This window comes from Aulonocara stuartgranti (assembly GCF_965226115.1).
Source record: "Aulonocara stuartgranti genome assembly, chromosome: 3".
NCBI classification, from domain to species: Eukaryota; Metazoa; Chordata; class Actinopteri; order Cichliformes; family Cichlidae; genus Aulonocara; species Aulonocara stuartgranti.
The window spans coordinates 51,192,584-51,207,497 of NC_138941.1; the positions used below are offsets into that span (position 1 = coordinate 51,192,584).

At 39.5% G+C, this 14,914-nt stretch overlaps 1 protein-coding gene and 1 long non-coding RNA gene across 2 annotated transcripts; both read left to right on the forward strand.

The window, feature by feature from the left end:
- Positions 1-303: 303 nt before the first annotated feature.
- LOC309703814 lies at positions 304-14,182 on the forward strand. The gene is made up of 3 exons (XR_014276042.1): positions 304-426; positions 11,290-11,366; positions 14,123-14,182. It is a non-coding gene; the product is annotated as an uncharacterized lncRNA (long non-coding RNA).
- On the forward strand, positions 4,227-9,222 carry LOC309703798 (sterile alpha motif domain-containing protein 3-like). Its single transcript, XM_082528705.1, has 9 exons — positions 4,227-4,472; positions 5,409-5,604; positions 5,774-5,932; positions 6,091-6,178; positions 6,374-6,529; positions 6,988-7,194; positions 7,458-7,629; positions 7,735-7,814; positions 7,919-9,222. The coding sequence occupies exons 1-9, from the start codon at positions 4,355-4,357 to the stop codon at positions 8,213-8,215; spliced, it is 1,473 nt and encodes a 490-aa protein (XP_082384831.1). The 5' UTR covers positions 4,227-4,354; the 3' UTR covers positions 8,216-9,222.
- Positions 14,183-14,914: the final 732 nt, after the last annotated feature.

The following is a 14,914-nucleotide window of genomic DNA, read 5'->3' on the forward strand; positions in this document are numbered from 1 at the left end:
CTCCAACTACTACTAGTACTACAACTACTCCAACTACTACCAGTACTACAACTACTCCAACTACAACAACTACTACCAGTACTACAACTACTCCAACTACTACTAGTACTCCAACTACTCCAACTACTACCAGTACTACAACTACTCCAACTACTACTAGTACTACAACTACTCCAACTACTACCAGTACTACAACTACTCCAACTACAACAACTACTACCAGTACTACTACTACTCCAACTACAACAACTACTACCAGTACTACAACTACAACAACTACTACCAGTACTACAACTACTCCAACTACTACTAGTACTACAACTACTCCAACTACTCCAACTACTACTACAACTACTACAACTACAACAACTACCACGAGTACTCCAATTACTACACCTACATCAACTACACCCAGTAAACCATCATGTGAGTATGAATGAAATGAGGTGATGTTTACTTAGCTACTTTGTCTTAGTGCAGGATATATTACTCTCACTTTAGTTCATGTCTATTAATTGCTGGTCACATCAAAACAGTAAAATTTCATAATAATAATGGACTGCATTTATAGAGCGCTTTTCGAGACCCTCAAAGCGCTTTACAATTCCACTATTCATTCACTCACACACTGGTGGAGGCAAGCTACAGTTGTAGCCACAGCTGCCCTGGGGCAGACTGACAGAGGCGAGGCTGCCATATCGCACCATCAGCCCCTCTGGCCAACACCAGTAGGCGGTAGGTTAAGTGTCTTGCCCAAGGACACAACAACCGAGACTGTCCAAGCCAGGGCTCGAACCGGCAACCGTCTGATTACAAGACGAACTGCCAACTCTTTTTTTTTTTTCTTTTTTTTTTTAATTGAAATTCGGCCTTTTCTTTCTCTGCAGATGTCAAATCTTCCCGAGCCTTGAGGTCAGTGAAGGTTCAGCTGAGGGCAGGATCTGCAGACCTGAACGACCCCACAGTGCAAGAATCCATCCTGCAGCAGGTCAGAGGACACACAGGCCCCGATACAAGGAACAGACTGCTATGACTGTTCCTTGTAGAGAGCAGTGAGTCTGTGCAGTCCAGGTTCAGGGACACGTGACAGCACACAGCTGCAGACATACGGGGCTCATTTAATGGAATCCCATCGATTTTTGTTATTTAACCTTTTTTCATTCTTAACTTGAAGAAGTCATTTAATTTCTGATTACTGTGAGGAGACGAAGTGACCCAATGACAGGCAATGAGGCCTAATAACAAACTTCAGTTTCATCACCAGCCAGTTCATTTAGTACATTTCCCCCAGAAACAGCACGAACAACGTTTTCTGCTCACTACAGAAACAACGGCTGATTAATGAGGAGCTTCTTTTAATGTGTGAAAACTGTGTTTCAGGTGAGGGAGAAGCTGCTGGAGCAAGGGATCAGAGAAGAGGTGAAGCTGAGGTGGAAGGTGCAGCCTGATGGGAAGATTTTCCACAGAGAGGAGGAGACAGCCGGTTACTGTGAGAAGGAAGACTGTGGGTCGGTTTAGTCTGAACGTTATTGGCTGATGTTCCTCAGATGATCTAATTCAACTAATTTCCATCTCTATACTCTGACTGCTGGACTATAATAGCTTTGCATGACTGCTAGTTGGAAATAATCCTTATTTATCCTAAGCTTAGATCAAAGAGTGTCTGATGAGCTGTTTTATGCCTCTGTTTTTTCTGATTGGTGAAGCTAAAGTTTGCAGGTGGACAGGTCTTATCTTTGTTCATCTCTGTTCCTGGACTTTGTGAAGCAATTCTTACCAAAGGCCATTTGTGGACAGAGCATTTAGAATAGAAATGTACCCATGCAAAGTAACTAAATGTTTAAAACTGTGTAACCTTTGACTGAAAATAAATAAAAAATATTATACAATGGAATACAAGTTATTGACCATGTTTATGAATTTTAGGGCTTTTCAAACAACATTTTTTAAGATGTAATATCTCCCACAAAGATACAAAACACAGAAATGACAAAAGCTGTCATTGACCCTGAGTTTTTTGCCTGAGTTTGGAGTTTTTGTATTTACATTTTTGCCTTTTTCTGTACATATAGTGTTCTGAGTTTTGGGGGTCTGTATTACATTTAACAAGGTTTAGCCTTAGTTTTATCTTTAGGTTTTCTGGTTTAGTTTTCTTTGTGATTATAGATCTGTTCTAAAGTTAAATAATTTTTTTGACACATTTCATTTTATTCTCAAGAAAACTATAAATATTTTTAGTTGTTGTAATGAACTGCCAACTCTTGAGCCACGAACGCCCCAAATGTGATCATATCAGTTTTATATCACTTTATTTTACACTACATAATACTCTCAATTCACAAGTTGCAAAATACTTGGTTTTAAAGTATGCTGAGTGAATTGACTAACTGCATACAAAATCAAAAGTCCAAAATAAAGGCATGCACTAATTACAGGTGATTTTCACCAGGTCACAAAACACAGGGGTTTTATCTACAATCAGGCTACGTCCACACGTACACGGGTATTTTGGAAAACAGAGATTTTCCGTTTTCGTTTTAAAAAATAATCCCGTTCACACCTAAATGCAAAAATGAAGGAAAACACTGCTAGGAACATGCCAAAGGAGCAGATTTCTAACCGTGTAGAAATATTGGCCAATCAGAAGTCTAGAAGCCTCTGACAGGTTTGTAGCTTGAACCTATTCGCTGGAACATTGAAGACAATATAATTACACAGCAAGCAAGACACGAAGTAGGCAAAGTTCTTTATGTTTCTCGTGCACGGGAGAGAACCAGACAAACGCCGTTCCTTCGCTTGACCCCAGTTGCTCTCGTCCGCTCCCCTGTAACACTGCTCTTTTATTGAGGTTACATGAATATACATAGGTTCATTAACATATGACGTCTACATACAAACAAAGAGTACCTTGCCTGTGCGTTGTGTAAGTATGTGTGTGTGTGTGTGTGTGTGTGTGTGTGTGTGTGTGTGTGTGTGGGGTCAGAGTGTGACCCCATAAATGACTTCCCTAACTCTGCTGGTCTGAAAGTCCAGCAGTTCATCTAAACAAAAGGCACTTAGACTAAAAGAGATATAGATACGTTTATCCTACCATAAAACAATAAGAGAAGGTACGACCTCTCCCATGCTCCCAGGATGTAGGTGTGAATGCCAGAACACTCTGGAATGCACACAAAGCCTTTGCAGACTATTAAGGATCAAACATCCTATCACTACACAATCGATTATACACCTCTAAGCATATATGGTTAAATATTTCTAAGCATAAATGACAATCAACAATACAAATCTATCAGCCTCGGTGGGAAATAGTAAACAAAGATGACAAAGATGGGGCATAGAAGCAGAACCGAGTCCTATGTGTGGAGGGACAGTAACTGTGTGTGTATATGTAAGCATTTAAACACTGCAGAGAGTACAATTAACAGTAACAGTATTTTGTCTAAGTCCGCCACTGTAGAAATTTATTTCACAGAAACAATAACGTGGAGCACAGTGTGACGTCAAAAAGGCGCACACCTTTGATGCTGTGTTTTCTCCGTTTTCCTCGTCCACAGGTAAATGCAAAAACTGAGTTTTCGAAAAAAGCCACCCTGGCAGGTGTTTTTAAAAATCCCCGTTTTCAGTGACTGAAAACGCTGTTTACGTGTGGACAAAAGGTGCAAACGCATAGAAAAATCTCAGGTTTCAAAAATACCTGGGTACGTGTGGACATAGCCTCAACAGTGTGATCTACACAGTCAGAAATAGGGGTACGGAAGGAGTACATTACTGTGCCCCAAGGTACAAAAATGACATTAATACAGTCTAAGGACAAATATTGGACCTCGGGGGAACTATCTGTACCTTTTTTAGCGTCTGAAAGGTACATACATGTTCCTTAATTGTGAAAAGTACTTATTTGTACCCATTCTTTCAAAAGATAAAGTACAGGTTGATTAAGCTCTTTTTGATTAGAGGTTTTTTTTTAATTCTTTTTGACAGTAATTTATTTGCAACTGTATTGATTTAAGCATATATTTTAGTGTTTTTATTTTATTTTTTATTATTTTCATTGCTGTTGTTGTTTTTGTATTCCCTGAACCCCCCTTATTTTTAAGCTGCTTTAAGAACAACGAATTTATTTGAAAGAAAAAAAAGTAAAAATGCATTTAAACATTTTTTTAAGAGAGCGTTTTTTTTTTTAAGTATAAGTATTTGGATGAATTGCAAAAAAGCACCCTCGGAGTGCGAGTTGAGCCCATCCTCACAACATCAAACAAAAAGTAGAAGAAGAAACTCAACGAATAGCTGGTGGATTCTAGAACTTTCTTTAAATGCAGCAGGTGCCATTTTGTTTTATCAACGGACGGAGATGGATTACGAACTTGCAAGTCCTGGTGTGCTCTGTTCACTTTCAACCGAGGAACTCTTAACAAAAATACAAGAGTGGGGCTTAGATGTCACCGAAGCTGAAGCTCAGCGTTTCAGAGGTAAGTTTTATTTAAAGAAAAATGTAGCGTAATTACTAATTATTGGTTTAGCCTAGCTTAACGTATATTAGCAATTTAGCTAGTTTCGGCACTCTCTTAGCTCAAATTATGTCTTTTTACAAACGTTTTTACAAACGTTTCATGTGTAAAGTTGAGGTCACAGTTCTGAAAAATGAAAAATGTGTACACATAGTATTTGTATAAGTTTGAACTTATATATGTGGTTCGGCCACAGTCTATGGGTTCGGTAACCCCTGCGCAGCGGAACGGCGCGAAATTTGATTCCCTGGTAGCTGAATGCAGTTTACCGTTAGTGTATTAATGGTTTAATAAAATCACGTTTTTACATCCACTCCAAGGCCATTAACACACATGGGCGGCGTTTAAAGGAAATATCTTGACGCCGCACTTGTTTAAAATATAACAAGGGTGTCGCAGCTGGGGTTTGATAGTCCCGTTTTCAGCAATGTGGGAACTTTTTCAGCATGTAATCTGAGCTTGTAATACGGTCCTGCGGGTGTTATCGCTATAAGTAATCGGTCTGAAAGAACAGACGGCAGAAACTGTCGGAAATCTGGAGAAAGGAGTCACCTTAGTAGTGAATATTAACAAATTACAGCATTCTAGTCTTTTTTTTTTTTCTTCCAAACTTGAAAGGGCACAAAAGCATGCTCAGACTCTGCTCTCCTGTGTCCAGTAGTCCCAAACAAACATCTAAATTTAAAAATGAAAACTTTGCATATCAAGAGGATTCACTCTAAAAATTTGGTTTATTTTATTTAATTTACTGATTTTTTTAATGAATATTTCTTTGAACTGAAAGAAGTTGTACAAAAGGTTTTAATGTGTGTGATATACGGTTTTTACCCATGTAAAAATGTGGTGTTAAATATTCTTACATGGAATTTAGAGTTTGTACTACCATTTATCTTGCAGACAATGAGGTTGATGGTGACACAGTTGACTGCGGTCTTACTGAGACTATGGTTGCATACCTTTTCCAAGGATCCTTCAAAAAGCAGGTTAAATTCAACCAATTTGTGTCAAGGATGAAGGAATCTTCAGTGACGCTGACTCTACAGACTGTCTCTCCAGAAGACTGGCAACCATCTACTTCGTCAACTTCAATAAGGTATTTTCTTATTTATAATGAAGTTAGTATGTCTGAAACATACATGTTGGCCATTATGCACTTTTAGGATTTAGTTAATATGATCATTTTTCCTACCATATGTATTGTTACTGTAGTGTTTTATACTTCAATTCATGCAATAAAAACAAACATTTAACTGTTTTCACAGCAATGAAAATACTTTGAGACTGCCAGCCTCTTTTGAAATTCCAAGATTTCCCAAAAATCTGCAACTAAAACTGGACAACAAAGAACCGTGCCATAAAAATCCAAGGGACAGACACACAATAATCAGAGTTCTATATGAAGCTGTGGCACAGTATACTATGTAAGTTAATCAGGGTAATGTTAGCTTGTTGCTTTAGAAAAAGCTGAATCTGTCATATTGAAAATAAACGCTACATTACTAAGAAACAATAACTGACACTTGATAAAGTTTGTTTGTCAGCAGTTGCTCTAACACTTATGTTTCTTCTGATATTACAGGTATCCTACAAATTCTGAATATGTGCAAGCTGTGAAGACGCTGGTAATGAAGTATCCTTTCCTCAAGGATCGTGAGGGAAATGGTTATGTAAGTTAAATTTAAAATTTGCATAAGGTTCCTTCAAGATTACAAAGTAAAAGTGAAGCTTTTTTCAATTTTGTTTTGTTAGTAAGACAATCTGTAGCCTCTCAGTAGGTTTGTATGAAGTATGTTTACTGATTCTTTGTTGGGTGTATTTTGTGTAGATTGTTTTTACAGTAACTTATGTTTCTGTTCAACAAGCACACATGGCATATGTCTTTGAGACGTAAATTCAAATCAGAGCGGGCACCACTAGTCGACAGTGAGGCAGTGAGGCGTTGTAAGGAGAAGTTTGGTTCTACGAGGAGAGGGCAGCCTAATAAATGTCAACGAACAAGTCAGAGAAATGTTTGTCAGGTTGGTGTGAGGGACATCTTGAGCTATAAAATGTTCTTGCCTCTGTTATTACATCTAAAACTAAGGATTAGGGATGCAACTGTACCCCTTTTTTCAAACCAAAACTATACCAATACTTGGATTAGAGCACTTGCTAATACAAAGTACCAGTGCTAATACTTCTACCTCACAAAATATTATTAATTAGAAGGCGCTAAAAGAGGGTGAACTAGATTAAAAAAAACCCAACATTTTAAATATGACTCCAAAACTAAAATTTCAAGTTAACAATTAAGATTTTATGTGAAATTATTTCAGAGTTTCCATATTTTAAATATTGGTTCATGGTATCGGTTAACTTTAAACGATACGAGTTCTTTGTGATGCACAGATCGTGTCAGCTCTAATTGTATATTTAGTCTTATGTTGGGTTTCTAATCTGTTTTGACTTTCTCTTCTCACTCTTGCTTTCTTTCAAGGGACCATGCGTCCAAGGAGAGGATTTATTATCCATCGACGCCCACTTAAAGGTCTTACAGTGCCAATATCAGAAGATGCAACCAGATACCATGGTGGTTCATAACCGTATGCAGCAAACGTTTGCTTGGCGGCAAAAAGAAATTGCAGATGGTATGCCTGTGGAGGATGTGTTGAAGAAGTACCCCTTCTTAGGGATGCCTACTGGTGTAAGTCAGAAAGCTGAACTGAACTTGGAAATAGCTGTCACATTTAACATGTTTATAGTAGTAAATTTTATTTGCCCTTGACCTTGTTTTCTTCATCTGTCCCTCTTTCCTTTTTTTGTATGTTCATGTAACTTCTTACAGTATTGTTGTTAAATTCTATAAAAAAATAATTATGCAGCACCATACATAATTAATATCAACTTTAGATTATTTCATTTTCATACACTGTTATTTTGTACTGAAAATTAATTTTTTACTTGTAGCTGTGCAACGAACTCGGGTGGATCCAACCAACAACGGGTAATGTAAGCCAGCGATTTCGTGAAGGGCTCTCATGTGTTGCAGCAAAGGTGATTGACGTTACACGAGGGAAAACCCCACTCTACCAGCTCTACCTTGATGCAAGAGAGGAGGCTCTCACTGATGACCTACCAGGTATTTGCTTTCAAGGCTTCCATTTTATATAATTTTTATAGGTAACTGGAAATGCCAGATAAAATGCATGGGTGATCTTGTGTTGTTTTTGGTTTTTTTTGGCAGATCTTGACACAAGGGCTGCACTTTTATTCCTGCCATACGTCTTCAAGGAGAAACTGGATCTCTTTGTCATACTTGGAGAGGTGTGTGTATTAAAATATTTAGTCTATATAAAAGGAAAACAAATGTATCTTTTGTTAAGAGACTAAGATATTGCTTTCCTCTACCTTCTCTTTTGACTTCAAAGGTTCATCCGAAAACCCCCTATCCAACTGTGCAGCTACTTCATGAAGACTGGAAACCAGTGTTCTCCAGAAGCGCTCCAAACATTGTGAAGTTGGATGGCAGTGAAGTGTGCAGAAGCTCGTGTATTTTTGAAGGAATCATCTCTTCTTTCTGCTTGTATTTTGTCTTCAACCTTGCTTATCCAAAACATCTGAAGAACACCCTGATTTTTCTCCAAAAGTACATTGTGAAAATAGATGAGGGTGAGGACCGGCCTCTACCAATCACAGTCACCAGACAAATAAATCTTCTGTATTGACCACCATGCCTCAGCCATATCAGTGCTCCAAATGTGGCAGAAGAACCTTTAGTTTGACAAAGCTTATTCAGCACATAGGACTTATTCATTCCCATGATGCCAATTTTGATATAACCTGTGGACTCAGTGACTGCTGTTCTTCCTTCAAAAAATATGAATCTTTCAGACGACATGTGTATAGGAAACACAGAGAACAGGTGTTGTGTCCCCATAAAGACTTAGATGAAAATGAGCAGGAGGTAGTCAGTCCACACCCAAATGAATTTGCAAATGACATGACTGAAAATATTGAAACCCCTCCATCCTGGGATGAATTTTTGATAAATTTCAGAGACAATCTTTTCAAGTTCATTCTTAAGTGCAGAGAGAAAAATTCTTTACCAGTCTCTGTTCAGGAAGAAATTGTGGAAGATGTAAATTTTCTGATGTGTTTTTTCAAGGAGAACTACGATGCTTTTATAGCATATCATTTAGAGAAAATGGGTCTTGATGTGTCTTTGTGTCCAGAGCTTAAAAATGTCCTGCATTCAAATGAATTTTTTGAGAAGGCTTCAACAGCTATTCGATCTCCTTATTTGGTCAAAGAACATTGCAAATCAAAGCTCAACATGACAGAGCCTGTTCATTGCAAATTAAGAGACTCTGTGGGTCATACAGTTGGCTCGTATTCATATGTGCCTGTTGATAAGGTGCTAAAAAATTATCTTTCTCATGAAGACATACAAGATCACATTTTTTCAAGTGGCAATTTGGAAACTGATGAATTTCTAACAGATTACTCTGATGGAGAAATCTTCAGACATCATCAATTCTTCAAGGATAACCCAAATGCACTGCGACTCCATTTTTATGAGGATGAATTTGAAGTACTTAATCCTCTAGGATCTAAACGATCCAAACACAAACTTAGTGCATTTTATTACACTGTAGGCAATTTGGACAAAAGGTACACTTCTCAGCAGAGGCACATTCATCTAGCGTTATTGGTACGCTATTCTTTCGTTAAGCGGTGTTGGCATGTTATCCTTAAATCTTTGCTTGATGATTTGGAAAAACTTTCCACTGATGGCTTTACTTTTACCATTGATAAAACTGAACACACTATTCATGCTGCTCTTGCAACTTTATCTTGTGATAATTTATCAGCTCACATGATTGGTGGTTTTTCTATGTCATTTAACACTGGTAGAATTTGTCGGTATTGCATGGCTTCTTATGAAGATATGAAACAATCCTTTGAGGAAGAAAGCTTTGTTTTAAGAACATCAGAGGTTCACCAGTATCATCTTGCACGAATCCAAGAATTTCCGGATGATAAAACAATATATGGTGTAAATAGTTCATGTCCTTTTGACAGACTGAGTTATTTCAGTGTTACGCAAGCTTTACCACCTGATGTAATGCATGATCTGCTGGAAGGTGTAGTTCCTCTAGTTATGAAACTAGTGATTTGTAAAGCCCACACTGAGAAGCATATTACAATTAGAGAGATCAATGAAGAATTGCAAAAAATGCCCATCGGTCAGAATGACAAAACAAACAAACCAGTACAGTTATCAGAGAGACTTCAGAGTGTTGGTATTGTTGGATCAGCATCTCAAAAGTGGTGCCTGTTCAGATTGCTGCCATTTCTGATGGCAGACCGTGTGCCACCTAATTGTAAATATTGGCATGTTTTTCTTCTATGTCGTGAAATAACAGAGATTATAATGGCTAAAAAAGTGCGAAAAGAGAATATTTTATTGTTGAAGTTGCTTGTCCATGAGTTTCTCACAAAACTGAAAAGTGTATTTGGGGATGTAATTACACCAAAGTGTCATTATTTAATCCACTATGCAAGACTGATTGAAATGTTCGGCCCTCTACGTTTGTTATGGTGTATGAGATTTGAAAGTAAGCACCAGTATTTCAAAACGTTGTCCCGCAATTGTAGAAATTTTATGAACATTGCTACAACTTTGAGCAACAGACATCAGTTCAGACAGTGCTGGGAGTTTTCTAACAAAAGTTTACTTGGTGAATTTGAAAATGTTTTTGGAAAAAGTGTGACTACACCATTTTTGTCATTACCACTGGAACTGCAACAAGCACTGACAGTCTATTGTGGCTTTTCTGAAGTTGATAGTGCTAAGAAAGCTTTCCAGCGTGTGTCAGAAGTAATTGTGAACAGTGTCAAATACTGTGTAAGAGATGTGTTTGTCATTGATGTACTGCATTCAGAGAAGATTCCTCTGTTCTGGCAAATTAAGTACATATTTAATATTGACACAATGTGGGTCTTTTGTGGAAAAATTCTCATTCCTCTGTTATATGACAACCATTTTCATTCATACAGTGTTAGAGTTGATAGTGAATGGACGTTGCTAAAACCTGGACAGGAAATTGATGTTGCAGCTTATGACACATACTCTGTTGATAACAGTTTGTATGTAACAGTTAAGCAATGTATTTAAGAAGGTAATAAATGTGACAAGTATTTTTGACTTTGTATCTTCAATTTTTCAAATCCTGAGAGGAAAAATATAGGAAATCTGTGTGTAGATACTGAACCTTTAGAAAGACATTTTTGTACTCCTTTTAAGGGTTCTTTTTTGTACTTTATACTAAGGGTACAACTTTGCCCTTTAAAGTACAGGTTTGACGTGTAAAAGGTACAAATTACAAGGGTACAAATCAGTACCCACAGTTTAGGGTACAGAACGGTACCTTAGAGGGTACCACCCCAGTGACAAGCCATTGTACCCCTATAGGTACATTTCTGTACTTTAATTTCTGAGTGTGTACTGACTAATCTCAAGATCAGCAAAGTAAGAAATATACAATCACAATCAAAATGCCAGCAGGAAGTAAGTACATTATTAAGTAAAGCAAACTAAGCCTTCGTGGATAAACACAGGGCTTGTACCAAAACACAAAACAGAAAAAAATTTATTTGGTCTGAATTAAAAGATTATCAACAGAGTTGATGTCACTTGGAAACTTTGATGAATGCAACTACTTGCTGTAATTGTAGCTCAGCACTGAATAGAGTTCAGTGATTTCTAATGGATTCTAAAGTGTCTTTGTGTTTCTAGATGTTACAGTTCTCAAATTGAAGATGACCTCTTTGGTGGACTTGTCTAAAATTGATAGAGATACATTCCTTACACAGGTAAGTAAATGCTTACGTGAAGTCACTCATCCAAGTGACTCCTTCAGCCTCAGCTGACTGCAGTTTCCCCAATCTTATAAACACACCATTGACTGAAACCAGCCCAATGAATTGACAGTGTGGTGTGAGGTCAGTTTCTTGATCAATAATATGCCACAGGATAAATAATTGCTGTGACCCCTGATCAACAACCACTGATTCAATGGCCATGAGTACCATTCACAGAGAGTTGGAGCATTATACAGCATTTAAGATGTACCCTTAGGCCCCTTCCTGGATTCAGAGATGGCACTCCTTCACTCCTTGCACAAAGCGTTCCTCCCTGTCCTGTTCACTCATCTAAGTGACTGCAGAAGTTTTGGTTTTGTTTTTGCTCACAGGCTTTCGAGCCTTTTTCCTTATAAAACGCAGTTTTTAACGTTTCTTCCCGCAGTAAATATAAACAACGATAGTATTCAGGAAGAAATCCAAACATCGCATATTTTTATCATAACTCTGGTTTTACGTGGCCGATCAACACAATTTAAAAACTGGTATAAAGTCAACACTTTTTCCTTCAATTGTTCCGTCTGTCCTGCTCACATCTCCAATGGTTGTACACGTTGTCATTAACGTGGCTTCACTCCACATCAGCCACGCCGCTTTGCTAGCTAAAACACTGGTGTCAGCACATAAGGACGCTGTCACAGCCTGTCGACGACGTTGATTAGCTGCGTATATACGAATGTGAATCGCTTCAGTGGCTGGACTATGGGATAAGGTGGCATTCTTCTAATCCCATACTGGAGCAGCCAGTCACTGACTAACACTGCAAAACAGGATTGTTAACATATTTACTTTAATTTCAATTTAGGTTTGATTTTTTTTTTTTTTTTGTGCGCAATACAGATATTTTCTGCGCAGAGACCGTGCCAGCAGTGCGCAATTGCGCACGCGCGCAGCTTAGAGGGAACATTGCATGACAACTTCATGACATGAACCTCCATGTGCACATCGCTGATGTTAATGCCAGAGACCTTTACCCACTATGTGCCTTTGGAACCCAAAATGCTGGACTTACGGAGGCTTACATAACTCAAAATACTCAGCTTTATTGCTGGAAAGCAACTGAACAAAAAATTAACTAAACTGAGACTACAGAACAAACTAAACAAGCAGGCAGGCTGGGAAACAGAACACACAGTGAAAGTGAGGGTACGACAGGACAACGAGCAGGGGAAGATGCAGACACTAAATACAAAAGGTGAAGCGAGCTAAGAGGAGACACGGCTGACGCTGATTACACTGACAGGGAGAGCACAAAGCTGAACGCACTGACATAAGGCACTGACCTACAAAGTAAAACAGGAAGTACACGACAGACACAGAGCTCCAGACGAGACATAGAACTTAACATACACAGTCTCATGAGCAGACATAATAACATCATGGACAGACAGAGGGAACACAAAAAAGTGGGACCAGGGCAGACAGAACAGGAACTTAACAAATGGCGAATCTTAATGGAAAACACAATCAGAATAAACAAGATCATAATAAAGAAGCACAGAACACTGAGTCACCAGACTCAGGACAACGACAGTAATAATTTCCATAAAGAGCTAGGACACAAGTAAAAATACACAACCAAACTCAGCTGTGAAACTATTGCATATAAGATTGCTAACACGATTTGTAAGAATCAGAGTTTTCTTTGGACACAGCATTTGTCTGGTTGAGCAGTGTCTACATGATCCCACTTTGAGTAATGACTGTATGGGGCCATACTATAAACATCCTGATTTTCTTCACAGTGTTCACACATGATAGACATGCACAACCACACAAGTACATACTTCAACATAAATGTTTTTCCTGTGAGCACAGTTTTGTAAAACCTGTGCTGCTTCTTTCTAAAGAAGTCTCACATCTTAAAAAAAAGGGAAAATGATCATATCTCCATCCATCCATCCGTCGTCATCCGCTTTGTCCGGGGTCGGGTCGCGGGGGCAGCAGCCTAAGCAAAGAGGCCCAGACCTCCCTCTCCCCAGCCACCTCCTCCAGCTTGTCCGGGGGAATACCAAGGCGTTCCCAGGCCAGCCGAGAGATATAATCTCTCCAGCGTGTCCTGGGTCTGCCCCGGGGCCTCCTCCCAGTGGGACATGCCTGGAACACCTCACCCAGGAGGCGCCCAGGGGGCATCCTTGTCAGATGCCCGAACCACCTCAGCTGACTCCTTTCGATGTGGAGCAGCAGCTGCTCTACTCTGAGCCCCTCCCGGATGGCCGAACTTCTCACCCTATCTCTAAGGGAGAGGCCAGCCACCCTTCGGAGGAAGCTCATTTCTGCCGCTTGTATCCGCGATCTCGTTCTTTCGGTCACTACCCACAGCTCGTGGCCATAGGTGAGGGTAGGGACGTAGATCGACCGGTAAATTGAGAGCTTCGCTTTTACACTCAGCTCCCTCTTCACCACGACGGACCGGTGCAACGTCCGCATTACTGCAGCTGCAGCCCCAATCCGTCTGTCGATCTCCGGCTCCCTTCTCCCATCACTCGCGAACAAGACCCCGAGATACTTGAACTCCTCCACTTGGGGCAGGAACTCATCCCCGACCCGGAGTGGGCACTCCACCCTTTTCCGGCTGAGAACCATGGCCTCAGATTTGGAGGTGCTGATCCTCATTCCCGCTGCTTCACACTCGGCTGCGAACCGTTCCAGTGTGAGCTGGAGGCCTTCACCCGATCATATCTCTCTCTTCTTTTTCCCCCCTTTAGATAAAAAATGCACTGATATCCAAAGGGCTGCCCCAACAGACGGTCATCCGACTCATAAACAGCAAACCACAGATTGGTGCAACTGGCACAACATAAACATTTGACAGCTTCGAGAGCTTTTTCCTTTCAGCTGTTGAATGAAGTTTTGTCTTCACTGTTCTTTAACACACATTTTTAATAATTACAATCACTTCTCAAGAGCAGCCTTTAAAAGCAACACATTAGTCTGACTCTCTATAACTCTATAATCTGAAATGAATTAATATGTACTTTTGTTAGATTGTGAAGATTAAATGTTATTTTGCACTGAGTATCCTTAGTCTAGCACAGATACACTGATTGATTATCCACAGTGACGGGAATAACGGCGTTGCAAGTGACGGCGTTACTTTTTTCAGTATCAAGTAATCTAACCAATTACTATTCCTATCGTTACAACGCCATTACTGTTACTAACAAGAAAATGCATTGCGGTCACGTTAGTATTTTTCAACAGACGGTTGAAGCTGCGTCCAGCTTAACACACGGAAGTAGCTGTCTACGTAAATAATCATGGCGCTACAGCTTTAAGCAGCTGCGCGCCTTGTGTAGTTAGTGTGTAGTGTTGTGGATAGTTTTGTGTTGTGTGTCAAAACAATGAGGTGACTGCTGTCTCCTGGGGCCCGTTCTTCGTACGTCGCTCACTACATCCAAGATCAAATGACACATCCAAGATCAAACCATCGCGCTAACCGTGAGCTCGCTAATCCGGTTCTCCGAACACACCTTCCGTTGACGATTAGTACAGCTGGA